At 52.3% G+C, this 25,139-nt stretch overlaps 9 protein-coding genes across 9 annotated transcripts; 5 read left to right on the top strand and 4 right to left on the bottom strand.

The window, feature by feature from the left end:
- Position 1: 1 nt before the first annotated feature.
- BO66DRAFT_356171 (CorA family magnesium transporter) lies at positions 2 to 2,243 on the top strand. Its single transcript, XM_025644875.1, has 3 exons — positions 2 to 651; positions 715 to 1,343; positions 1,406 to 2,243. Exons 1-3 carry the CDS (start codon positions 70 to 72, stop codon positions 1,914 to 1,916), a joined length of 1,722 nt encoding a protein of 573 aa, XP_025500645.1. The 5' UTR covers positions 2 to 69; the 3' UTR covers positions 1,917 to 2,243.
- A 76-nt stretch (positions 2,244 to 2,319) lies between these two features.
- On the bottom strand, positions 2,320 to 4,452 carry trm44 (tRNA (uracil) methyltransferase; the record flags this gene model as incomplete). The annotated part of the gene is made up of 2 exons (XM_025652228.1): positions 2,320 to 2,522; positions 2,568 to 4,452. 2 exons carry the CDS (start codon positions 4,450 to 4,452, stop codon positions 2,320 to 2,322), a joined length of 2,088 nt encoding a protein of 695 aa, XP_025500646.1.
- Positions 4,453 to 10,812: 6,360 nt separating this feature from the next.
- BO66DRAFT_394339 (uncharacterized protein) lies at positions 10,813 to 11,817 on the top strand. Its single transcript, XM_025647971.1, has 2 exons — positions 10,813 to 11,648; positions 11,754 to 11,817. Exon 1 carries the CDS (start codon positions 11,277 to 11,279, stop codon positions 11,460 to 11,462), a length of 186 nt encoding a protein of 61 aa, XP_025500647.1. The 5' UTR covers positions 10,813 to 11,276; the 3' UTR covers positions 11,463 to 11,648; positions 11,754 to 11,817.
- BO66DRAFT_167967 (ApbA-domain-containing protein) lies at positions 11,806 to 14,921 on the top strand. Its single transcript, XM_025642277.1, has 4 exons — positions 11,806 to 12,280; positions 12,338 to 12,378; positions 12,450 to 12,879; positions 12,938 to 14,921. The coding sequence occupies exons 1-4, from the start codon at positions 12,129 to 12,131 to the stop codon at positions 14,571 to 14,573; spliced, it is 2,259 nt and encodes a 752-aa protein (XP_025500648.1). The 5' UTR covers positions 11,806 to 12,128; the 3' UTR covers positions 14,574 to 14,921.
- Positions 14,922 to 15,617: 696 nt separating this feature from the next.
- Positions 15,618 to 16,524, top strand: BO66DRAFT_394343 (DASH complex subunit HSK3 family protein). Its single transcript, XM_025647972.1, has 2 exons — positions 15,618 to 16,194; positions 16,272 to 16,524. Exon 1 carries the CDS (start codon positions 15,699 to 15,701, stop codon positions 16,110 to 16,112), a length of 414 nt encoding a protein of 137 aa, XP_025500649.1. The 5' UTR covers positions 15,618 to 15,698; the 3' UTR covers positions 16,113 to 16,194; positions 16,272 to 16,524.
- On the bottom strand, positions 16,383 to 17,688 carry BO66DRAFT_380662 (histidine phosphatase family protein; the record flags this gene model as incomplete). The annotated part of the gene is made up of 4 exons (XM_025645914.1): positions 16,383 to 16,522; positions 16,619 to 16,831; positions 16,989 to 17,252; positions 17,513 to 17,688. The coding sequence occupies 4 exons, from the start codon at positions 17,686 to 17,688 to the stop codon at positions 16,456 to 16,458; spliced, it is 720 nt and encodes a 239-aa protein (XP_025500650.1). The 3' UTR covers positions 16,383 to 16,455.
- A 434-nt stretch (positions 17,689 to 18,122) lies between these two features.
- BO66DRAFT_380666 (ATP-dependent RNA helicase SUB2) lies at positions 18,123 to 20,494 on the bottom strand (the record flags this gene model as incomplete). The annotated part of the gene is made up of 5 exons (XM_025645915.1): positions 18,123 to 18,428; positions 18,481 to 18,738; positions 18,790 to 19,150; positions 19,203 to 19,613; positions 20,248 to 20,494. 5 exons carry the CDS (start codon positions 20,492 to 20,494, stop codon positions 18,383 to 18,385), a joined length of 1,323 nt encoding a protein of 440 aa, XP_025500651.1. The 3' UTR covers positions 18,123 to 18,382.
- A 407-nt stretch (positions 20,495 to 20,901) lies between these two features.
- Positions 20,902 to 21,691, top strand: BO66DRAFT_168081 (ribonuclease P Rpr2/Rpp21/SNM1 subunit). Its single transcript, XM_025642278.1, has one exon. It carries the CDS (start codon positions 20,969 to 20,971, stop codon positions 21,551 to 21,553), a length of 585 nt encoding a protein of 194 aa, XP_025500652.1. The 5' UTR covers positions 20,902 to 20,968; the 3' UTR covers positions 21,554 to 21,691.
- A 708-nt stretch (positions 21,692 to 22,399) lies between these two features.
- Positions 22,400 to 23,776, bottom strand: BO66DRAFT_168089 (uncharacterized protein). Its single transcript, XM_025642279.1, has 2 exons — positions 23,225 to 23,776; positions 22,400 to 23,033 (listed from the first exon to the last, which is right to left on the bottom strand). Exons 1-2 carry the CDS (start codon positions 23,498 to 23,500, stop codon positions 22,803 to 22,805), a joined length of 507 nt encoding a protein of 168 aa, XP_025500653.1. The 5' UTR covers positions 23,501 to 23,776; the 3' UTR covers positions 22,400 to 22,802.
- Positions 23,777 to 25,139: the final 1,363 nt, after the last annotated feature.

The raw sequence follows: 25,139 nt of genomic DNA on the forward strand, positions 1-25,139 counted from the left end.
GAAACTACCCAAGGATGAGTGGCGGTTGTCTTTGTGGTTCTTGATGAAGTCGTCGCACGCGCCTCAGAAATGCCATCCCCGTCGTCTCTGAAATCTTCAGCCCCGTCGGCGTCTCTTCTCCGGTTTCTGCGCTCTCAGTCCGAGTCACTTTTTTTCACCGCCAACCCAACAGCCTGCGGCCAGACTCGCCCGCCGCCTCGTTTGCCTTCACTGCGAACCTTCACCAACAACTGCAATCGGGTCGAATCCCCACCATCGCAAGAACCGCTCCAGGCAAGTCTGCTACCGCTACCGAGTTTCTCAGCTCGAGGCTGTGGTGGTGCACGATTTCGAGCCTCATTTACTCCACCTCTCGCAACGCCAGCATTTCACGTCCCTAATGCACAACCATCGCGCGCCGTCTCCACCAAAGACCGGCCTCTCTTCCGCAGGCTCCTTGATTGGAGACGGAGCAAGGCTGCGGAGAGCAACAAGTATGCGTGCAGCCCGCCCACATTGATCGGTGACGGCACGGAGCCGGGCTTCACACTTGGGCGCGGATTGGCGGCCAAGGCTACCAACGAGCCGCGACTGCGATGCACGGAGTTTGATAGCAACGGAAATGTCACCCTGGTGAACGGGGAGTTCAAGAAGAGTGAGCTGATTGCCAAGGTGAGTGACATGCATGCTACATTGTGATGAGGGGCAGGAAATCGCATTAACAGCCGCGCCCAGTATGGCCTTCTCCCACGGGACTTGCGCAAAATCGACTCATCAACCCTGCCGCACATTCTGGTCCGGCCCAGCGCGATTCTCATCAATCTTCTCCACCTCCGCGTTCTGATCAAGGCCGATCGTGTGCTTGTGTTTGACGCCTACGGCTCAACCGACTCCTACATGCAGTCCCTGTTCGTTTATGATCTGGAGGGCAAGCTGCGGCAAAGACAGGGACAAAGCGCGGGCGCTTTACCTTACGAGTTCCGGGCGCTCGAAGCTGTGTTGATCAGTGTCACAAGTGGTTTGGAGGAGGAGTTCAACGGCGTCAGAGAACCTGTCGTGCGCGTTCTGCGGGCCCTGGAAGAGGACATCGATCGGGAGAAGCTGCGGCACCTGCTGATTTACTCGAAGAAGCTGGGTACTTTCGAGCAGAAGGCCCGACTTGTACGTGATGCTATCGATGATCTGCTGGAAGCGGACGACGACTTGGCGGCGATGTACCTCACTGAGCGTCAAAAGAATATCGAGCGTGAGGAAGATGATCACCAGGAAGTCGAAATGCTACTGGAATCATATCATAAAGTCTGCGATGAAATTGTCCAGGCTAGCGGCAACTTGGTAACAGGGATCCGCAACACGGAAGAAGTGTGAGTATTACTTGCTTCCAAAGTTTCGCCATGGATAAATACCTAATTGCCTCCGTGTATAGTGTCAAGGCTATTCTGGACGCCAACCGCAACTCCCTCATGCTTCTCGACTTGAAATTCAGCATCGGCACACTCGGACTCGCGACTGGAACCCTCTTCTCTGCACTATACGGAATGAACTTGAAGAACTTCATCGAAGAATCGGATCTGGGTTTCGGCGCGGTCTCTGTGACCTGCTTCGCTATCACACTGGTCGTCTGTGTGTATGGGCTGGCCAAGCTGCGTAAGCTCCAGCGTGTTAGGATGTGGGGTGAAGACGGCGCAGGCGGCTCGCCTATGGTGCATCTACCAACGAGAGGTGGGGCAATTGGCCATCGGCCAAACTGGCGAGCTGATTCCATTGATCCGGTTTGGGGTAGTCTGCCTGGGGAAGCCCGCTCGGAGAGACTGAAGCGCATCAGGGACAGTTCCGTTGCAGCAGCTGTCAAGTCCGCCGCGGCGCAGCGCGCATCCTCGGCGCCGACCGCCAATCCCTCTTCGAAGGCAGAAGCTCGCGAGCCCAAGGAGGCATAAGCATTCGATGCGTATGGCTCGCCATTGTTGTCTCTTATGATAGCCGTGATCCGGTGCCAATTCAGCAATGGTGATACCGACGATAGTAGATGTGTGATTTGTCGGTGAAGGCAAGTAACTTCAAATGATATCTCTTCGCTCATTCTGTATAGAAAATGCATGGTCGGAGTTCTTCTAGTGGTGTTTTTCTCATTCGGACTATTCGGGTAATTCTTTTTGATTCTTTTCACTCACTGTATGCGGACTCCCTTCTCAGCCATTTATTTCTTGCCAAGCCGAGCTCAGCATCGACGTCTATAGAATCTTAGAAACTTTTATAGAATAGCCCCGCTCTATTGCATCATCTTTCCTCACAATTCAATCCTCGTATAGGGACGCCCTTCTGTTTCTCGAGCACTTCCTATCAATGCCCGCCACCACGCTGCTTCCCCATCCCCGGACCCCTGTTGATCCCTCTCGCTCTCTCTATCCAGATCTTCGCCGCGGCTTCCACGCCTCCCTCTCGAGCACATTCCCGCTGCACAGCAGCCATGACCTTTGCCACAACCTCTTCAGCATCAGCATCAGCATCAGCATCAGCATCAGCATCAGCATCAGCATCAGCATCTCCCACCACTTCCGCCTTCTGCGCCTCGTTCTTCGTCAACTCACCCCCTCCCCCCTTCCACCTTAGCATCGTCCCCCTCCTGCCCCCAACCACAGCCATATTCCTCGTACTGGGGATCCGCAACAACGTCTTCTCAACCTCATACCCCACCTCCTCGGCCACCGCCATCGTCTTCGCCGTCAGCGACCCATACATACTCTTCAGGAACCCAGCCTCCGACGCCTGCGCATCCTGCCGCTCCTTCCGCAGGGCCTTCAAGTCCCCGGAGTCGGACTGCTGCTGCTGCTGCTGCTGCTGCTCCTCCTGTTCCTTATTTTTAGCTGCAGTGGATGCACCCCTCGGCGGCGGATACCGGTACTTCGCGCCGGACAAGGCATGCGAGCAGCAGGGGATGGCGACGAACGGGGAGGGGTTGGTGGGACACAGCAGCGCGGCCATAAGGGGCGTCCAGACGGTCAGTTCGTCGGCGTGGTTGGAGATGATGAAGGTGTTGGCGGGGAAGTGGCCGGTGTGCGTTGGGACGGTGAGGTTGAAGGGGTTGGAGCTGGAGACAGGGTTGGAGCTGGAACTACTAGACGGTTCGCCGACACCGACACCGACACCGACACCGACTGCATCGCTGAAAGGCGCAGGGATGTAGATCTCCTCTTTCAGACGGGATTGAATCCGCTCCGGGAAGATCGCCCACGTCTTGCGGCGGCGGGCGTCGAAGCCCCAGCCTTCGTAGCCTTCTTGTAGTAGGATGTAGACGAGGACGCCGTTGCCGCAGGCTACGTCTACGAAGCCGGGGAATTTTGGGCCAGTGGTGGTGGTGGTGCCGATAGCACACCCGGGTGGGCTGCGCTCATCACTCGGGACGACGCCGTACATGCTGCGCCAGAGCTCGATGAGGAAGGCGGCGATGGATAGGTCTTCGAAGACGTGCTTCGAGGGCTCCGTGGTTTCCACCCATCTCTGGCACAGGTCGCTGGCGTATTTGGCCTTGAGGCGCGTGTAGGTGTCTTGGACGAGGTGTTGCGGGAGGATGTTGTCTTTAAGGGGGTTTTTGTTGGCGCCTAGTAGGTGTTTTTGGTTGGTGGAGGTGGAGGAGGGCGATGATGTGGTGGTGGGTAGGCGGGTGGTCCGGGCGAGACGGATTTGCGTGTTGAGGAGGGCTTGTAGAGTGCGTTCCAGGCGGTTGGTGATGGGGAGGTTGGGAAAGAGGAGCGTGTGTAAGGTTAGGGTTCCTGGGCCTGGGTTTGAGCCTGAGGTTGGGTCTTGGGAGGGATGCTCTGGGGTGGTGGTGGTGGTGATGGTGGTGGTGGTGGTGATATAGTCGTATAGATAGGCTAGAGAGCGCAGGGTCGGGTGGTAGTAGGGGATGTCCTCCTCCTTGGTGATGTGAGGTGTATAGATCACCAGAGAGCGTCTGCAGCCCCCTTCAGTTCCAGCCGTCGTCTCCGCCTCGTAGAAGTGACAGGTTTGGTCCAGGGTCCGGTCCAGCTTAGGGTTCCGGGGTACTAGGCGTCGGACGATGGTCCTGGTCAGGGTGAAGCCAGGGACATCGCGCGCGGGGATGGGCTCGACCTCGACCTCGTCCTCTGCGCCATCGAGAATCTCAGTGGATGCGATGGCCTCCGCATTGGCATTGCCAGTGAGCGCGAAGGACTGCGCCTTCTCCCGCGGAGTGCGCATTATCCCCTCACTGTCAAAGAGGATATCGGCCCGAAACAGGTGGCTGGAGTTGACGTTGGGGTTGGCCAGCAGGTACAGGGTCAGATCCTGCATCACTTCGGGCACAAACAACAGACCATGTTCGGTGAGATCCCGAGAGGTCGTCCAGTCTTCTGTCTCGCTGTGCAGGATGGGTGATGGCTCTAGGGTCTCTGCCAGCGGCTTCCCCGAGAGCTGAGCTGGGTCTCGGGGTGGCTTGCGCGAGGTTCGAGTCATTGTTGCTCCTCGCCTGCTGCCGTATACACAAGTCTAGTCGCGGGAGACAAGCTTTTTCTTGAGATGCTTTGGGTCAATCAAGATCTCTCTATCGCTTGTGTATTCTCCTGCTATCAGATAGATGGGTTTCCATCAAGTGTGGAGAATTCTGCGTTGAATATTGATTAGTCATTTGTGTATTCGCACAGAGCCCTGGGGAATTTGAATTCTACATAGTACATACTTGTGAAGAATGGCTGGGACCTGAGACTAAGTCAAGATATGCCTATATCACGATCACAATTTCTTGTCGGCTCAAGCCCCTCCGTCGGGTTCTATCAGATATTGCCCCTCGTAGACACTGCATAAATAAATGTGACTCGCTTAGTAAGATGCTGCATAACTACTAGCTCAGTAGTTAATCGATCCAACCTCACTTGATCATCCTCATACAGCACTTTCCCCCATCTGCGCACGTTACAGAATTAGGACACAACAGTCAAGTCGAATTGAGGAGCTGCTTTCGAAGCTGACTTGGTGGCTTCGCATGTATGCATGCATAATGTCGGTACGTGCTATACAAACTCAACTGGACTGGGCCGAGTGGAATGTCATGCAGTGCAAATCAGCCCGAGTTAATCCTTAACCGCCAGGAATACGAGGCATCCATCGTTCGGCATTCCTTGTTGCATCTTTCCCGCTGAGTCAGCCGAGCATCTGCTGGTTGCATCCATGATCCGAGGGGCTCCACCCACAATCCGGGATCGAGCATGTCAACTCCTTCTAGACCTCTTCACTTTGATTGTTTCTCATTTGCTCTCATGGATCCCCCCCCATCAACGCATTCGGCAAGATCATCGTCCACATCTTGTCTGTTTAAATTTGACCCCTGAACACGGCATATCTTCGCCTCAGATGACTAATCTGCAGTTTGCTTTCTGCTTCAGCATGTGCCACGCGATGCGATGATGTTTCTTTACTGTTGTGTCATGATCGTCAGCGTCCCGACGAGAACAAACAACTTTCATCAGCCAAGAGACTCGAAAAAACGAACCAACCGATGAAGAATTGAGCTCTGTCACAGAGCAATGTGGTCAAAGCCCTCCCGAGCAAAGACTCTTCCCGCGACCCCGGCAGAGAGAGAGCTTCGCAGTCGATCTTCGTGTGCGTACTCGTGTCTTGCGGGGTTCGCGACACAATCATGACGTCTGCACGTTCGAGCTAGTCTAAACTCGAAAGTTGACGCGGTAGGTAGAATGCTAGTAATTTACTAGCAGACTGCGTATCACGCCACAATTGTCAATCCTATCTACTCAGTGGTTGGCCTGCATCCTTGGGTCAGCCGCTTCTATCTGCCTCTTCCCTTATCTTCTCCCATCGTTGTGCCTTTAGATGCGGCGCGGGCAATAGCCGCTAAATATACATTGATTCCGGACGAGTGAGTTCATCAATGCCGTGCAAGATCCGCGAGCCGTAATCGCAGCCATCAAAATTCTCTACTTCAAGGCCCCTCTTCAAAATACTCGGTACCCTTGTCCAACCATGGCACTAGAGGTAACATGACAGGTCAAACGCGGGACTTCGCGGGTCCGATGTTATGTCTGTACCAGCGCATCACCCGACTGCTTTTCTAGTTTTTATCCCAATTTCACGGGGAAAGCGTATGGCAAAGATGTATCGTGTGAAACACTACAGCTACACCAGAGCAACAGTAGCAGCTGACGTCCAGCATACAAAACCACCAGTGGAGAGCCAGCTCAGCACAAGATACAGCCATCCCGGACTAATTTTGTATATCTCCCCCGAAGGCCGAATAAGCATGAGTGATAGATACTAGGCAACGCTTTGCGGTTGCGGCTACAAATCGGATCGGCGCAGCCATTCAAACTTCAAAGCTCTGGCGCGGGTTCCGCATTGGGGATGGGCCCCAATCTTCTGCATGGATGTGTTCGTCGTCTTCTGTAACGAGCTGAGCTCTTAGTCTGCAGGTGCTATGGTCGGGTTGGGGTTGAGCCCAGACCACAACCTCTCCTGGTTGGGCCGTTCATTGCACATTGGACCGGCCTTGGCTCTTTTTCTCTCTCTATCGCGGGGCGGGCTCGGATATGCCGTGGTTCGACTGTTTTCAGTTGGGTTTTGAATGTGATGGCCATGGGCATGGGCCCTGGTTTCCCATGTGTTGTACGTGGTCCAGCCTGGATGAGAAGGGGTCCATCGCGAAATGCCATACATACTGGGAAGTAATCAGCTTCACAGAAAGTGGATTCTTGACTGATTTATTGGTTATTTCAGTTATACAGTAGAATGCTCTTGCTAGGGCACGGTCTACCGAATCATACGCAACAGGCTTCCAGGCGTCCAGACACTATCGGGATAGTCACTGCATACAGCGCATGCGCTAGCATAGTCTGCATGTAGGCAGCACTTCTCGGATTCGAGCAGCTATTGCGGTTCAAATCTCGCTCTAGTAAATCGGGTTCAAGCACAGGTCGTTCAATTGAGTTTGTTGTACCCGATGTTGATGGCTATGTGTGGTATTGTCGTAGTCGAACATTACCTTGGGTTCGATCGAGCTGGGTCCCGGGGATTGCAACCAAGATGCGCAATGGAATACATCACCTTCTAGAATAATTCGCCACGCCCGTGGTTCGAGACCGGAAGGGGAAAGTCAACAACACCCATGATGATGTGTTGGCACTTGCGGCCCACCGGCAATGATCACGATCTCAGGGACCGGAGATTAAGAATGCAAAAGAGAATCTTGCGATGATTTTGTACGGCCGAATGCAATTCAACGAGAGTCTGCCAATGAGAGACGAAAGCTTCCTCTTCCTGCAACCGTCTAACCATTCTGGCATTCAACTTACAGTGCAAGTAACGGAGAGTGAGGCACCCGTTGGCAGGAATCCTTCGTATGCTGACAGATGCACAGTTTGGTAGGTTACTTAAGCATAGCGATGGCCGGGAGAGGAATCTTGGCATCTCATCCGACCACCATTGACTTGCATCTCTTGTGTCCCTTTTTCCTAACTCCGTAGGTTTTGGCCAAAGCAAGTTGCCTGCTTGAAAAAGAAGAAACTGAAGGGGGGGGGGGAAAGAGATTTCCTTGTTCCAGTAAGATTTGATAAGTACCAGACCCACTACAATCGAGGCAGTACCATAGATAGAAACACGCCGCTAACTTGTGGTAATCGAACAATGTGATTTGTTCTAGTTCTCGACCAGCCCCGGCTAGCAGGAGCTAGATTCCCGCTAAGAAAGATGCCTTGGTTTCCGTCGATGCTGCGGGTTCCACTTCAAGTAAGTTGACTACAAGTAGACTACGGAATACTAGACTCCCTTTCCCCTCTTTGCCTTCAAGGCTCGGAGACTCATGCACTCGAGTGCATTTCCACACATGCCAGGTCTGATGCAGCGCATTGCTATTGATCATTTATCTCTCTTCCGTAAGTAAATGGCATGGCGGGGTTGACAAAGGTGCGAAAGGGATGGATAGTACTCTGTAATTGCCATATTAACTACTCAGTACTTAGTGCTCCATGGTCATTCAAATGATTGACGGAACATTAAGGCGTGTCTGATGGATGTACAGTACTGCATGTCCTAACTAATCAGACTTAGGTACTGCATTCCTTTCTTTTTGCGCCCTCACTCACCCCTCCTCAATGTTTTGAATTCGATGTTGAACAAGAACAAGCCACCATCACGTTCATTATGTTATGCGTATCTGGGTTGTTTTATGAATGCAACCGGCGGACGGAGTTAACCGGCGAGTCAATACACTTTAGAAAAGTCAATCTGAGACCATAACTCTATCAGTCCATACTTTCTCCTTCACGGTTTCATGTCAATGATCAAAAGCCAGTGGCGAAATTCCCCATTGTACTGTGTTAATCAGGGGCAACATGCAGCATTGCTGTTCGCGGAGACAGCCGTTCAATGGCATCCCCCAGATTACCCTGCAAACAGAAAAGGTCCTACGGATCCGGGCTCGGTATGGGACTTTTTGTCGATCCCTACTGCGGGTAGATTCTGTGGCATGCCGGCTTCGACAAACACCGCCGCCCCCTTCCCGGTTGTTCCAGCGGCGAAATTCCCCTGAGAGAGTATGAGGTAAATATCCATTCAGAAAAAGAAAAGAAAAAACAAATAGTTGCTAGTATCGCCGGAGTGATGAAGATGGATTATATGGTATTGCCGGAGAAATGAATTCTTTGTGAGATGAGCTGCAAGCTGAGAGGTCTGGGGGTTGGAATTGGTCTTTCACACTCTCTCTTTCTGTCTATCTTACCCTGGGGATGAGTATCGAAGCTTCTCGTCGAGAGATTTAAGCATGGAGGGTCGGTCCATTTCGTACCACTTCTCAGTTGAGCTTGGATAATCGGCAGCACCCAGGGTCTGGTCTGGAAGCACCGTCACCTATTTTAGGATGGTCAACGATCTTCAATGAGGGAGGGTGGTTGCTTGCTTTGAGCATTGACTGGTCTTGGGTACCAGTTACACCTGATTGCCTAGACCTTCAGCTTCCCTCAGCTACGGACATACAGTAGGTAGTCGTTTGGGAAGTACTCCGTATAGTTGGGTGCTTTTATGCAATGCATGCATGCATCGTGATGGTTGAACCTCCCCACCATCCCAACCATCCATCCATCCATCCAACCATCCACCCCTCATACGGGCTGCGAAGTCAACGGAGGAAGGAAGATCGAGGATCCAGCTGGATATATATTGATCCTCAATCCTCCCTGTTTTACCTTGGTTTCTAGCTTGTTACCAGAACCGGGTTAGTGGCGCAAAGAGCCTGAAAATAAAACTCGGAACCGCCCACTTCCTGCGACCGCAACGGAGGCACACCCGCTTTTCCCATTCGTAGTTTTCGTAGTTCTGGTGCAATGGCGCACTTTGGCTGTTCCAAGTCTATCGTTGGAGGGACCCGCAGCCGATGCCAGCCTAGCCAGTACGTACCCTACCCTCACTCTACCGAAGAGCCTTAGTAGTCTAGTCATCATAAACTGGCCAATCTCCCTGTCGCCGATTGCAGCGGGCGAATCCCGGGCCTGACCTCGACCACCACCGGCGATGTGGGTTTCAGGCAGGGTGGATTATGAATGACGGGAGGGTGTGCTGTGCTGCTGCTGCTGCTGCTGCACTGGTTTCGATGACCGCTTGGTCGCATCATGGTTGGCCCCAAACCCACCATTGAGGTCCCAAGGTGGATGTGGATTGTTGTGTCTCATCAAAATAAGATTGTTAAATCACTTAAAAAAGAATTATGTACGATCTTATTTCCTCAAACAACCAAACAATGGCATAATCAGGATATTTCGACGGGCAGTGCGTTTGAATTGAACCCCGTTGTTTCCGCCTCCTCTTCCCCCCCCCCTTTGCCCTCGTTCCTCAACAGCCCCCGCTCTTCCGTCGTCATCGTCATCGTCGTCGCTCGTCCTCGTCGTCGCTGTCGTCGGCGGCGCGCGGTCATACGTGCATCTGTCCGTAGCTTAGTAGCGGTGGACACTAATTGCTGTGGGCGAAGGATAATTCCATGGATTGAACGCCTGGTGGGGGACTTGACTCGTCCCTGGTTCACATTCAGGGGTAAAAAAGAATGATATCGAGATGGAGAGAAATGGATTGATGACTGCGCTTATCAGAGATATCATGGGGGCTGGCCTGCTTTCGTCGCCGGGGGGTAGGAGGAGGAAACAATGTCGCCTGACTACTACTAAATACTCTTAGCACCGCAGTCTATCGAGTGGTTTTATTGCCGGTAATTGCATATCCCAAGTACCAGACTTAGCCAAAATACAAACGAACAATTGAACATGCCCAAATATTTAGCAGTAGGATAACAGGCCGGAGAGCGCAAGAGGGACTGAAGAAGCGAACCGAACATACAAAAACCGGTTTGTTGATTGGGAACGATAGGACGGAAGTAAGCCTGTAGCGTGGACAATATTCTGAACGGGTTAGTTCGTACAACAAGTCTGGATGAAGAATAACTACTACTCATCAGTTATCAGCATCTCCTGTGTGAATGTTCCCAGTGGCCTCAATATGATGGGTTTCTGTTGGACTGCCATACAAGTGGGTATCCAGTCAATGATTAACAATAAATGGGCACTCAGTCCCTTTAACCCCCCGAGCAATTTGAATGTTGTGGTGATTGACATACGGCAGATCATGGCTTGTTTACTCCATGCCTGCAGGTAACTATCATAGCAGGCGTAGCATATGAGCATAGTTAGTGTCAGTAACTCAGCAACAAAGGCAGTGCTCCGGAGTTCACTAAGTAGTATTCTTAGCATGCGGCCAATTTCAGGCCATCAGTGTTATTGTCTGCCTCTTTCTCTCTCTCTCTCTCTCTCTGGGGGGGTCCTCATCACGCCTTGTCATCCTTTCCCATCCCCGGAGGCAGACATTCTTTCTTACTCAGTCACACACACCTGGTAAGTTAACTACTTACACACACCCTTCTCTCGCCATTTGATTGTCGCTTGCAGCTCTTTTGTTTCCGTCTTTCTCCTTTCCCCTCCTTACTCTCTCCGTCGACAGTCAATCTTTTCTTTCTTTCCTGCCTCCGTTTCCGGATCGAGCCCTGGCGGGGGATCCACGACGACCGTTAGAGGTTTATGGGTGAACAAGCAAACCAGGTAAGAGAAGAAAAAAAAAAGTAAACCAAAAAAAAAGTTTAAAAAATATTATTATTTTTATTATTATCACCGTGGAGGGGGAAAAAGATACGTACGGCTCCATCAGCTCTCCCATTTGGGCTGTCCATCCGCCCAAAGCTGACTGAACTGAACTGAATCGAACTCCCGGTTCATCTTTGCTGGCGTTGGTTGCTGATGCTGATTGCTGGTGCTTTGCTGGTGCTGGTGCTGCTACTGCTGCTACTGCTGCTACTGCGAACACAGCCAAACCATCCAATCCACACCTTATCCCCATCCCCAATAATTCCTATTCCCATTCCGAATCTCTTCTTTTCTCCTTCAACCTCTCTGATTGCTGCTATCTTCTTCCCCTTTCACTAACTAACTATCCTTCCTTCTTTCTCCTCACACACCCTCCCTCTCTCTCTCCTCCCTCACCCCTCTCTTTCTCTCGCTCTCTCTCTCTTTTCCTCTCGTTCCGCCAAAATCGTTTTTTTAACTCTCCCTCACGCTCCCTCCCTCCCTCTCCCTCGCTACGATCATCACCACCTCCTTTCATTTGTCCTGGTTGGAATTCCTTCACTTTTTCTGTGTTAATTTTCGCGAAATTTTCCTTCCGTGATTCCCCTTACTTTCACTATCTTACACTTGGCGCCTATCGCGTGTGTCCAGCATTCGAATCGAATCGATAATCCTAGTTTCGGCGATCGCACTGCGTTCCTTCGTTCGGTGGCAGCCTACGTCAATCGCGCATCCCAGCCGTGATCTTTGGCGACTTTGGTCCGGCTCGCAGTTAGGCGATAACTCACGGTTCCCTTTTTTTTCCACCATCTCGGCTGGTGGGAACGCTTCTTTCCAATTTTGATCGGTAACCATGGCTCCTCCACCGCGCCTGCGCGTTTTGTCAGGTTAGTCTCTCAGTCTTCGCCGGTATCAGATTCGGCCAGGACGGACGGTTTCCCTCCGTCTTGTGCTCCGGATCAGCCTCACGCTGCCACCCCCTTCAATGATTTCTCTTCTCCAACTGCTTCGATCGCCAATCTCAATATGGGTCGTCGTCTAACACGAGTCTGTGTAGTCGGCAGCAACGCTATCTCAGCTTTTCTTTCCTGGAGGCTCCAGGCGTCCACCTCCTGCGACGTAACGCTAGTCTGGAAATCGGGGTTTGAGGCGGTTTCGCAATACGGAGTGTCTTTCAAGTTTGTCTCTCTGGCTATACTACACAACGCAGAAGGCCTCTAACAATTGACCAATAGGTCGAAAGCATTCGGCAATGAGAGATTCAAACCTCGTCACGGTATGTTATCCTTTTCGTGTCTGATTACCGCAAGCGGTTGTGCTGGTCAGCTGACATCGGCCATTCTACAGTGGTACGTTCACCGGAAGAGGCGGCATCACGAGAGAATGCATATGACTATGTTATTCTTTGCGTGAAGGCCTTGCCCGATGTCTACGACCTGGCAGCAGTCATTGAATCCGTGGTTACCCCTCAACATACCTGCATTCTGCTCAATACCACCAACACCCTTGGCGTCGAATCACACCTTGAACAACGATTCCCCACGAATGTAGTCCTCTCGCTCGTTTCTGGTGTGGAGATCTCGCAGATTGGGCCCAGCGAGTTTGAGCATTTGAACTCATCGAATATCTGGGTCGGGGCTACCAACAACAATTCGACCCTTCCATCGGCTATGCAAACCGACATGGCGGCCGCCTTGGCGATGACCTTGAGCTCCGGTCAAGTGGACTGCAAAGTGTCGAACAACATCAGACAAGAGCAATTCGAGCGTATCATAGGGTGAATATTCCGAGTTATCCTTCCTTGGAGTCTATGACACTAATCAGCCACCATCCAGGCCTATTGCGTTTTACCCAACAAGCGTCATGTTTGACAACGGAAACATAACAGAACTCCTGCAGAAGGTCGGAGTACGGCAATTGGTTACCGATGTGATTGACGAGCTCATTGGTTTGGCCAAAGCGCATGGCTGCTCTTTTCCAAGCGACTTTCCTCAGAAGACAATGGATGCGATGGCCGCGTCTCAGCCTCCCAACACTATGTATCAGGATTTCCAGGCTCGTCGTCCTATGGAGATCGAGACGTACCTCGGATCCCCAATCAAGCTGGCAACAGAACTCAATATCCGCCTGCCCCGTATCGAAACCATCTACGCTATTTTGCACCACGTTAATACCACTAATCTAAGCAAACCTCGCGAATCGCCTACCCCGTCTGTCCAAGCTCCGCCACCCCAACCCACCCGGATGTCCTCAGCTCCCCCACCGAGGAATGGTCCTCCCATGCGCCCGCCTCCTGGAAGGTCAAGCTCTGCAATGATGATGCCCCCTCCTAGACGTGGACCACCCATGCCCGGAATGTCACGACCCCCAAGCACACAACCTCCGCCTCCTTCTGCCAGAATGCCTCCTCGTGAGCCGTCTCTGGAGGGACTGGAGGAATTCAGCCACCTAGTTGTCTATGATGACGCTGGTGAAGCTGGGCCTCCTCACAGGAACCTTAACGGTTATCCCGACGTCCCTCCTGGTCCTGCCCACTCGCAGTCGACTGCTGACCTGTCCTTGAGAGAACGAGAGTTGGCTTTGCGGCAGCGCGAGTTGCAGCTTCGGGAACAAGAAATGAGCATGAGGCGGGGACCGCCCCGCAGGAATGCCCCCTCTAGGGCCACTTTCGATGAGGAAGACGAGGATGATTATTTCGATCCCATGGATACCAGTCTGGTCCCAAACATCGACCCGGACAATGTGGATATGCTGAGCATCACGTCGCGAAGGGCCAAGAAATTTCCGAGTGCCAGCCAAATACGCAAGAACCCTGAGCTTCTGTCCAATGGCGGCGGCGGCGGTCGGTCGGGTACATTCAGCCGCTACTTTGGGGGAGGAAGAAAACGTACCAGTGACCGCATCATGCAGGAAATTCCGGGACTCCATGATTCCCTCTTGGATAACCCCATGATGGCTTACTCGTCAAACCGATACGGCGCTGTTGATAGAAACCAGATGGCTGCAGGTTCACGTACCAACTCCATGACCACGAGTCGCATGGGCGACTATCCCCCGCACCCCTACCCACACAGTAGGAGAAACAGCCATTCGCCAGCGACTCCTTACGGCGGCCCGCCTGGTCCTCGCATGGGCCGTCCGGCCACTGCTCAGGATCAACACTTTGGCCCTCCTCATGGGGCCCCGAACGGCGGTCATCCGTCTCCTCCGGGACACATGCGGGCACCTGTTCCCAGGTATCCCCCAGGCCATGGTAATGCGGTAGGCCCGCAACAAGTTGAGCAACAAATTGGGGTGAGCAATTCGTATCCCACCAAGGGCACCCCAAAGGATAGAAGTCTGACTGGAAGTGCGAGCGCCAGCGCGGGGAGTGGTGATAGCGGCGCCAGTGCGAACCTCGATTCCGAGAATTCAGCCCACAGCAGCCAGATCAGCCTCGGCGCGCAGCAAGCTGCGGCGCCTGTCCGTTGATAGCCAAGAAACCGTTTCCCCTCCAGCCCTCCCCTCGCCGGCAGCTGAGCACGTTGAACCCTGTTAACTGTGCGCATGCTTGCCGTGTCCACTATACTTCCTCTTTCTCCGCCTGTACTGGATTGCCATGAAGGGGAATCCATCCAGGTTGCTTTTTGCCTCTTATAAAGGATATACTTTTAATGAGAAGCTCGGCACCAAAAATAAAGAGGATTGAACCGCATCCTGTGTCATCCTCCGGTTTTGTTCAATTGTTCACATATATGCAACGGACTTAAGGATCTTCCTGAATTTCTCATTTGGTTGAGCGGGCGCTGTTGCGCACGTGTTGCTTGTGGGGGTGACTATCTCTTTCACCCACATCTCTTGCCTCAATCACCTCCGCAGCAATTCCTGATTCCCATGCTGACGGGCCTCCGCTCGAGCGATAAATACGTTTTTCTTTTTTTTTTACTTTTCGCAGCTATACCACGGACGTTCATTCTCCAGTACTGATCATACATTCTGCTTCTGCATGACAAATTGTTGTACACTATGCGAGTCGGCGCATGATTTTGTCGAGTTCATACATGTGGTTCCGTCGTCTTCCTGATTTTATTATCTCTGCCTGATTCTTTTCCTTATATCATCCAAGTCAGTCTGACATGCATGCCCTCCTTTGCATTTCCTAAACCATTTTCTTTTTTAATGTTCCTATGCAGCCCTGCCGTTTTATTTCATCGTGGTCTGGTTTCTGGCGCATAAAAAGAGCAGGGGGTCCATCATTTATTCGGGTGATTGCTGTGTTTGATTTGGCTGGGTTCATGTTCATGCAGAGTAATAGTGCAAGCCACCAGGCCGTCAGATGGCACGGCAACTGTTCATTTGATTAGAAAGAACCATGTCCTCAACAATGAACCAACTTCGATCGGAACATTTTGTTGCAATGGTATTCGGTGTAAGGTGTAAAGCTTTTGGGGGATTCTCCGCGGCGACGCTCGCACGTGATCCGAACCGTAGATGTCAACAAACGGAGAGCCCTCAACCTCAACCACAACTACAACCACGGACCCGATCTCCTCGCCAGCTACCGCCTTTGCCAACACACGAGTTTCACTATATATCGAGCGAAAAACGTATACAGCCATGCCTCCTTCCCACCAATACACCCACAGCCAAAGCCAATCCCATCACATGCCCCGCCATTCCATCCTTCCCTCCTCGGCGGCTCCTTCCATGGGCTACGGCGGCGGCGGCAGCAGCAGCAGCAGCAGCACTACCAGCATGTCCATGGCCAAAACCCGGCAGTACGCCAACCTGCACGCGCAGCTGGCGCAGCTGAACAGCCACCTCCGCGACACGGAGAACCTGGTGCGCATGACGGCCGTGCAGGCGGAGGATATGCGCTTCCTGGGGGGATATGTTGGGGCCCTGTTTATGGGGTCGGCGAAGGTGTTGGGTGAGGAGGGGATTATCAAGACTGAAGGTGGTGGTGGTTCTGGTTCTGGCTCTGGTTCTGCTGGTTCTGCTGGGGCTGGGGGCGAGAGTGAGAGTGAATGAGAAGTTTAGGCCTTTGGTAGAGAGGGAGAGAGAGAGGGAGGGAGGGGGTAATGCTATGGGTTATTCATCGGGGACAATCAATGTGGGTTTTTTTTTCTCTTGGGATCTATGGCTCAATCTATTTATTGAATATGTTGCTAACGGCTATTTATGTTGGAGGCTGATCCTATTGCTCTCTTTGATCGTCAATGGGGACGCTTCATTCCCCGTTGTCACCATCACCATTACCACCTATCGCCACTGCCAGTACAACGCTATCTGGCAGTCTACCAAATTTCCGTCATACGCTACTTCCTACCGTGTCTGGTTCGAGGAAAGCAGGAATCGAAAACAAGGATGGGGATTAGGAGTCGACCACGAACCCTCCACCCAGGATGATCGCGGGCTCGTCGATGCTGTGGTGCTCGTAACTGTTTGTTTTTTCCGGGGGGGGTCAGTTCGACTGCACTTGACACAAGAGAAAGAGGGACGAGAAGCAGAGGAAAAGCTGGGGCAAGAAGACCTACCTCAACGTGCCCACACCACCAGCCTCCAAAATCAACGCCGTCTCCGTCAACGGCTTGCCCGTCCACCGCATCGCAAACGCCCGCAGGATATGTCCATGCGCCACGATCAGGACATCCCCCTTGGCGGACTCGGACTCGAAACACGGGCCGTGGTATTTGGCGCGGATCTCGGCGATGAGGGCGTCGAGCCGCTCGATCACGTCTTCGGGGGATCTGGGTTCATCGCGCTCTTGTTAGCAGACACACACACACACACTGAACAATCCTTCAGCAACTCATCATGGTCACCAATAGGAATCCCCAATCCAATCTTTCTTTCTTTCTTTCTTTTTTTGTATTCCAGTAAGGCACAAGCGGGGACAGAACATACTCTCCCCCAGGACACCCATCGCGCCAAATATCCCAGCTCCCTTCCCCGTTCCGCGCCCGCACCTCCCGGATCTGCTGGCTCGTCAACCCCTCGTAGTCGCCGTAGTCCCACTCGCGCACCGCCTCCGTCACCTCCACCCGCGCCTCCGTGCGGATCGGCTCCTCCGCCTCGGGCTTGCGCGCCGCCGTCCACGGCAGCCGCTCCTTGCACCCGATCTCGAGCAGTTCGAGCGTCCGTTGCGCGCGGGCTCGCGGCGAGACGTATCTATTCTCCCCACCTCGCCCACGGGGGTTCCGTGTTAGTCTTGTCTTTCATGACTTTGTGTGTGTGTGGGTGTGGGGCGGGTATACTCGTTGCGCAACGCACAGCATCGTGGAGGTTTGGAATCCGGATGTCCCGGAAACAAACCGCAACAACAACAACAACAACAACAACAACAACAACAACACAACACAACACTTCTGCGTGCACGGCTGGAGAAACTGGGAAGCAGGGGAAGAGGGAAGGGAAGGGGGAAAACATACACATGGACGACCTTCCGCGGCGCGATCAATCGGTCATTCCCCACCAGGGCCTTGCCGGTGGCTTTGATGCGTTTCTCCCCGTTCGCGGTAAGGGGCAGGTCGGTGGTACCCGTGTGGCGGCCGTTGAGGGACCATTCGGTCTCGCCGTGGCGGATGATGAAGCACCGGGGGCTCATGGTTTCGAATTGAGGGGAGAGGGGATTTGAGTGAAAGTGTGAGGGGGGGGGGGGGGAGGAAGAGAAAGAGAGAGAGTGTTTGTGTGCGTGTACAGAGAGAGGGTAAGTCAGAGATGAGAAAAGGCACGGAATATAATCAATCACTTCATAAACTCATTCTCGTGTTCTCTGTAATTCAAGTGGGGGAAAGTACCAGGAGCAGGAGGGGCCGTTTCCTCGTGTTGCGTCATTATTTCCATGAATCACAGGGGCAGGCGGGCGGGCTTATCGATAACTCACTCGCCCAAGGTCAATTACCTTTTTTTTTACCTTAAGGAGCACTGGCGGAGATTCTTCTTGCTTATCAGAAAGAGGCTTCCGAGTTGTTGCGTCGATGTTACGTTATTGAACAACTCATAAGACGCGCCGATCTACTGATCTACGTGCTGGAACTTCCCACTCAAACATACATTGATAATACAGCTGTCATGCTAAAAGGCACTGGTATCCGGTAGTTGCTTGCTTATGACTCAGTATGCTTTTCTGCCTAGATGTCTCTGGTGTTTCCCGGCATAATCCAACCAGTGCCTCGCCGAAGAGCGAGGAAAATGTAACCGAACCATCACGCCAAAAGGAAATAATAAAAACTGACGACGAGATATAAAGGAAATAGCTTGATCGTATTCAACAGCCCGTGGCTTCAACCACCACTGGTCTAAGCCATGTAGGTGCTGGAGTCAACACCGCCCTCGGGGTATTCGCTAAAAGTCCTTGTTAGTCTATATTGCAAGGATAGATGGATTAAGAACTTACGGAAGGGCAACTTCGAAGCGCTTCTCAATGTCCTTGAGAACCTTCTCGTCGTCCTCGGTGCTGACAAAGGAGATGGACAGACCCTTCGTACCGAAACGACCAGCACGACCGACACGGTGGAGATAGGAGTCGGCATCACCGGGCAAATCGTAGTTGATAGCGAGGTTGATACGCTCAATATCGATACCACGACCGAAAACGTCAGTCGCGACACAGATACGCTTGTTGAACTCCTTGAACTCTTTGTAGCGTTTGATACTACAGGATGTTAGTAACCTCCCCCCTGATCTCCTGCTGAGGCGGACTTACCGTTCCTCCTGGCTCACTCCGGAGTGAACTGCGATACTGGGGAAGTTGCACTCGCGCAACAGCTTGTCGAGCTCTTGAGCACGGAGCGTGCTCTTGACGAAGATAATAACCTGGTTGAATTCCAAGCTATCCAAAAGGTCGTTCAGCTTACGGTTCTTCTCCGCCTCGCTGAGCTTGATGTAGTATTGCTGAAGACCGTGAAGGGTGAGCTTGGTGTCATCGTCGACGTAGACCTCGAGAGGGTTGCGCATGAACTTCTTGCAGACGGGCCGGATCTCCTGAGAGAGGGTGGCACTGAACATCATAACCTGCTTATCGGCGGGGGTAGCACGGAAGATCTCCTGGACATCGCGGCGCATGTCTATGACGTATGTTTAGCATGCATACGGATCACGGGATGAAACAGAACTCACCAATCTGGTCAAGCATCTTGTCACACTCGTCAAGAACGAAAGCCTTGACATTGCGCAGAGACAGCTTCTTGTCGCGGACCAAAGCGTTCAGACGACCGGGAGTACCGACGACAATGTTGGGGTAAGACTCCTTGTTCGCCAGGACCTCGAGATCCTTCTGGATGGGAGTACCACCGTAGAAGACGGCGGTGCGGACGTCGGGAAGGTACTTGCTGAAACGAGCATACTCGTTCTTGATCTGGTAGGCCAACTCACGCGTGTGGCACATAACGAGGATCGAGCACTCTCCCGGAACAGGCTCCAGCTGGTGCAATGTGGTGAGGACGAAGACTGCAGTCTTACCGAGACCAGACTTGGCCTGGCACAGAACATCGACGTTCAAGATGGCGGTGGGAATGCAAACTTGCTGGACTGTGATAGGCGAGACCGTATGTTAGACTTGTACTCGATGTATGAGATTTGAAATGAAAGTAAAGCAATCCGTGTCGCAAGTCCGTCCATCCCCGAGGTATCGAGATAAAGGATGACACGTTAATCTGACAACCCCAGCACAAAACACAACAAAGAAGAGTCTCGAGGGAGCAATGGATCGATGATTCCAATCACCAGCGATACAGACTCCAATTCCAAGAGCTCTCTGCAGGCGGCAAGAGGACGAGTATCATGTGAAAACAGTGAAGAAGCGATGCGGCTCCTTTCAACACATCCACTCGAATAGTAATATCAAGTGGTCACAGGCGAGATAAGGTCCCGAGAATCTTGCTGAACACGGTCTTGCCGTAATTTGCCAAGCAAAGGAGAGCAACAAGCGGAAGCCTAGATTGCTCTCTACTCTTGCAAGCAGGGCTGGGCTCGTCTTTTTGATGACCCGAAACACGCATCATCCTCATGCCGCCCACAAGCTCGAACGAAATATTTATGCCCGGAAGCGACTATGGAACTCTTTTTCCTTCCCGCGGAGATGGACGGACGGACGGACGTTGAAACTTGGAGCAATGGAGGGAGGTTTTGGTTTTTTGGGAAAGAATACGTATGATGGACTAACCCTCCGATGGATGTTCGAAACCGCAGTCGGTGATGGCACGCAGAAGCTCTTCCTTCAGCAGGAAGTCACGGAAACCGGTCGAGTGGATACCGACATAGCTGCCCTTCTTGTCGGAGCGGCCGCCAGAAACAGTCAGATCGCCCTTCTTGGCCTCTCCATTGGCGGCGGGAGCAGCGGTGGTCGCGGCCGCGTCGGTGGTGGGAAGCTCCTCGTCGGAGTAGTCGATGAGATCCTCCTCGTGAGACATGTTGATGGTTTGTGGTGAGATAAAAGGTGGTCTAGATGGGAAAACTCTGTCTGTTGGAGCGCGTTGCTTTTACCAAGGCAGAGAAGCCTAGGTCCGATGTGGTCGAAAAAGCGGGGTTGAACCGGTGGAAATAGGTAGATCTATGTTCTGAGTAGTACGTGAGATGCCCTCGCTGATGCTGTGAGATAGATTGAGGGTGTTGGCAGGTTGGTTGGCGCGAAGGAAGGCGATGGAGATGGAGGGAAGGACACTCGCCGCGCGAAGGGATGGAGCGGCTGAGCCTAGACACCTCGATCACGTGCCAAAGTCAATTAGTCATGGTTGGTCCGGGGCCCGGCGACCGCTTTCGGTTAGCTTATCATGGATCCATAGTGAAGGAAAGCTTCCTCATCCATTATTATTCTCTCCACATCCTCCAGTACGACTGTTGCAACACAATCATTGAAAAAGTCTGGTCCCCGGCCAATCATCGCAATGGTCAAAGGAAAGTCTAAAGGCAAGAAAGATTCTGCAGGAGGTGTCAACAGCCATATACGCGCGCGCATTGACTATCTATACAAAGCGGCTACTTTCCTGCAAGCCCAGTCCAGCGCTCGTCATGTCGGTGACTCCACAGATGAGACAGAAGACCAGAAGCCAAGTGTCTCGACACGTATAGTGCCACTCATTTCTCCCTCTGCAGATTCTGCGAGCGAGACCACGGCCCTGGATGGGCAGAACGTGGCGACGGGCCAGCTACCTCAGCTTTCTCGGAACTACCTGTCGCAAATGCGCGGCGTATCTCTCAAAACGCAACTTCGCCTACCGGTTGACATGAAAAGATCTTTCTGCAAGCGATGTGATACGCTTCTACTTCCTGGAGTAACTTGTACGCGCGAAATAAGGAACCCCAGCCGCGGCCGCAGAAAGCCATGGGCTGAACTCTTGGTCATTCGTTGCTCTACTTGCGGGACAGAGAAGCGTTTCCCTCAAACAGAGAAGCGCAGCAAGAAGCTGACTGATCGTCGGCAAGAACAAGGGCAAGAGAAGCAAGACGATCAGAACAGTGCAGGCTCTTGAAGATACTACCCACGCTACAAGGATGTTCATCGAAGCCGTTGTCTCGTATTGCCTCCAATCAGCATATGATCGTTGAAAGATCTTGCAGGATAGCCCTTAAGAGCTATGGCAGGACGTCGTCGGTTTTTAGCCAGGCTCAATCCTCAGGATCTCGCCGAATCTTTCGCCGTGAGCCGTCATGCCTGCTGTATCGGTACAACTGGCATACATTGAGTCATACACATTGAGCTGAGTTTCTTTGCTTGGCTCTAACAGAAGTGCTCCGGCCAACACGACATGAAGGGATTTGCAAATAACACCATTACCTGCAATCGTCCCTCACAGCACCGGCTTTCTCGGGTCTTGCAAGCCGCAGTGCGAATTATCTGCCGGGTTCATTCTGACCGAGGCATCAAAATTACATGTGCCTATATTTCACCGACACCAGTGGAAAAGGTCCATTGATGTAGTGTGCCACCGCACGGTGGGTTCCAGAGCTAAAAGCGAAGACAATATGAAAATCAAAAGACGTCATGTCAAATAAACATAAATGCATACCGGGGAATCGCATCATGATGGAACAGACAGCCGGGTCATCAGATTCGTGGATTGGGAGGCGTGAATCATAAATCAGGAGACAAGCTCCAGTGGTAGCCAAGTAACAAGTAGAGTTCAAATGCCAATAACGCCATGCTTGTTCCTGTCAAGCTCGATCATCTCGAATTCAAAATCGCCGCGTGGCGAACATCCAAATCTCTAGTCAATAGTCCTCTCCGAATACATAACCAAAAGAGAAACTAATTCCTCCCATAGACTCATGGTTCAACCATGATTGGAATCAAAGTAAGCATATAGAACGCTGTGCTAGTTGTGCAGAGTTGTAAAGTCATGTCATTGAGTCCGTGAGGACAATATCGGTTTATGATTTGCAGTTTTTTGTGGCGATGCGCGAGGGTGGGCGCTAAAAAGATTGAATGTCGATGTCTCCGGGCTTTCGTTTGAGTTTTCTCAGGTTTGAGAGGCTTCTTGGCAAGATTGCCCACGAGGTTTGCAGTGAATTGAACGATTTAGCCCGTGGATACTGAAGCGCAAAGGATTAGAGGAGTGAGCATGGTGGGAAAAGGACTGTCCCTCGGCCGTATGAAAAGGAAATAGAGTAGATGAAGGGGATGAAGACGAATAGGTGCCATGGGCGAAAAGCGGCGTTTCATAGACCGGGATGTAGAAGAAGATGGTACTATTTGAAGCGAATAGGGTAGATTGGCGTGTCTCAATGCCTCCGACGGGCAGCTTGGTCCAGGCGTTGGTCAAGACCTTCTATGCGGCCACGGTATGCTTTCACAATTTCTCTTATGTGACCGATCTTGGCAAGCTCGGTTTCCAGCTCATCTATGGAGGCTAGAATGGAACGTGTGCGGGCGATTTCAGCATCGGCATTACGTACAACATTTCCAGCACGATCGTAGCTGTTCTGAATTGATAGCTGCATTTGTTCCTCGAGCTATTGCAAATTAGCAACCGAGATGTTTGAGAGCTATTAGGATATATGCGCGCATGTATAGTACGTAACGTCTTCCACCAGCTGCAGATTGTATTCAGGCGACAGGAAAGCGAGTGCAAACTGGTCACCCGAGGGGAAGGAGAGATGCTCAAACATGTATGATTGCACAGTGTAGGGGTTGTCAAACATACATAGTCAATGCGACTCCGAATTTGTTGCTGTAAGGCATCCAGCTGCTGCGAAAGCGCTCGTAAACTCAAAGGGTCCAGAAGCAAACGACCCTGACTGCTGGCGGCACTGGCGGCGCGCGAACTGGAATTGCTGGTGCGTCCGGTCCCCCTGCCTCTGGAAATGCCATTGGCGCCATGACTGCCTTGAAGTGCAATTTGTTGTTGCTGTCTTAGGATCTGGATCTCGGAGGAGGTAAGGCCAAGCGAAGTGTCGGGAATCGATGCTGATACGGACATTTGGTCCCGGCAGAGACATGCTCCTACCGCGACAATGTTTTAGGAAGCGCCAGTTGATCTCGTAGTGTGAATGTAGAACGGACCGCAGTTCATGATGAGAACCGGAGTAGGTAAGGGAAAAGACCACGAAGGAGCGTAGTGGCTGAAGCTTAGAGGACGGTGCGGCTGCGAAACGAGATAGTGGGTAGGCGCGGCGAGGAAAATCACCTGCTGGGTAGAGTGAATTTGGCCGAGAGCAGGTCAATGGTGGTGAAGTATGCCTCTGCCCCAGGGCGGCCTAATTGCTCCTTGAGCGTCCTACGGTGTCATTGGAGGCCACCGAAGGGAGCTGGGTAGGGGAAGAGATCAGCCTATTAATTTGTAGGCGGCAAAGAAAAAGGAACGAAGAATAGCGGCCCTCGTGAGTCGGTCGGGGGGTTACACTGGGAGGAGACCGACGGCGAACTGGGTCTGATCTCCACGAAGTCAAGGCTAACGCAAGTTCCTTCAAAGGAAGGGGAACGGAATTAGCCCCAAGTGACCAATTTGTGTAGGGCGACAGAAGGGAAGAGGATGATGAAGAGTGTCGGTGATCGTGGTGGTCGCCGGCGTCCAGGCAGAGTAAGGAGGGGGAGGGGAGAGCGCGACAGAACGGATGGCAGCAACCGACGTGCACGCAAATTGTTACAATCAATGCGTATAAGAAAGGAGACAAGGCCAAGCTTGATGCTTCAAAAAGGTCGATCGAGTGGCTATCCTTGCCTTCATTCAGGTTCCGTTCTTCAGGAGAGGACCGTGTGATCAAGGCTGAAAACAGGATGCGATCCGGCCGCCGGTGGTATAACCGTCTAGGAGTATAGGAACGGACAGCTGCTTGTTAGCAGACTTGGGGGAGTACGAGGAGAGAGAGTTCTGGGACGACACAACGATTTACAACAGCAAGATTCTTCTTCGTTAGGAGACAGAAGCTCTGGATCTTGCCAGAGTCGTCCTCCCTTGGTAGTAAACGAAGCAGTAAAGCAAAACTTGGAATGCGATTGCGAAGGCTCATTCATTATTGTGAGGATGAGAGATGAAGCCCGCCCGCCGCTCCGGAGGCTTCCCAATTGGGCAACCGTCATGTCGCCCGCCCGCAATTTCCATCGGTTCGTTCCTTCAACCTTGAACGCTCCTCTACTCCGTATTCCGTCCGTACTTCTACTTCTCTAGCTTCTTACTTCTTCAAAATCATCTTTCTCTGTCACCGTCTGCTGCTCTTCTGCATGCAATCGAATTTCCATTAATTTCTCTCCCACCTCAATCTCTAGCCGCCTCGAATCCGTTCATCTACCAACCCTGGTCTGCCGTTCAACCCTCTCTCTCACCAACCAAGGCGCCCAGATTGCCGCACCCTGCGCTTCTCCAACCGCCATCAACCTCACTACCTTGCGACCCCCCTTCAAATCAAACGGGCCATCTTCAACCCACTCGCTTACTCAATCTAGATTCAACAGCCATCGCACGCTGCCCAACCTGTGAGGCTAGAACGGTGCGCCCGCGCGACGTTCATTGGTCTTAGCCAAGATTCCGCAGCTACATCTGCGGCTTCGCGAATCCGCTACTCCCGTCGTTAGGCTTGCTCATGCAGCCTTTTTTTTGTCATCAGCCTGTGAGCAATCTT

Source organism: Aspergillus aculeatinus (assembly GCF_003184765.1).
Source record: "Aspergillus aculeatinus CBS 121060 unplaced genomic scaffold BO66scaffold_47, whole genome shotgun sequence".
NCBI lineage: Eukaryota > Fungi > Ascomycota > Eurotiomycetes > Eurotiales > Aspergillaceae > Aspergillus > Aspergillus aculeatinus.

Coding starts and splice junctions, on each gene's coding strand:
- BO66DRAFT_167967 (XM_025642277.1), top strand. CDS start 12,129: ATGGGTCGTCGTCTAACACGAGTCTGTGTAGTCGGCAGCAACGCTATC. Junction 12,281..12,337: donor CAATACGGAGTGTCTTTCAA/GTTTGTCTCTCT, acceptor ATTGACCAATAG/GTCGAAAGCATTCGGCAATG. Junction 12,379..12,449: donor GAGATTCAAACCTCGTCACG/GTATGTTATCCT, acceptor GCCATTCTACAG/TGGTACGTTCACCGGAAGAG.
- BO66DRAFT_394339 (XM_025647971.1), top strand. CDS start 11,277: ATGCTGATTGCTGGTGCTTTGCTGGTGCTGGTGCTGCTACTGCTGCTA.
- BO66DRAFT_168089 (XM_025642279.1), bottom strand. CDS start 23,500: ATGTCCGTATCAGCATCGATTCCCGACACTTCGCTTGGCCTTACCTCC. Junction 23,034..23,224: donor TTCGGAGTCGCATTGACTAT/GTATGTTTGACA, acceptor AATTTGCAATAG/CTCGAGGAACAAATGCAGCT.
- BO66DRAFT_394343 (XM_025647972.1), top strand. CDS start 15,699: ATGCCTCCTTCCCACCAATACACCCACAGCCAAAGCCAATCCCATCAC.
- BO66DRAFT_356171 (XM_025644875.1), top strand. CDS start 70: ATGCCATCCCCGTCGTCTCTGAAATCTTCAGCCCCGTCGGCGTCTCTT. Junction 652..714: donor AGAGTGAGCTGATTGCCAAG/GTGAGTGACATG, acceptor AGCCGCGCCCAG/TATGGCCTTCTCCCACGGGA. Junction 1,344..1,405: donor ATCCGCAACACGGAAGAAGT/GTGAGTATTACT, acceptor CTCCGTGTATAG/TGTCAAGGCTATTCTGGACG.
- BO66DRAFT_168081 (XM_025642278.1), top strand. CDS start 20,969: ATGGTCAAAGGAAAGTCTAAAGGCAAGAAAGATTCTGCAGGAGGTGTC.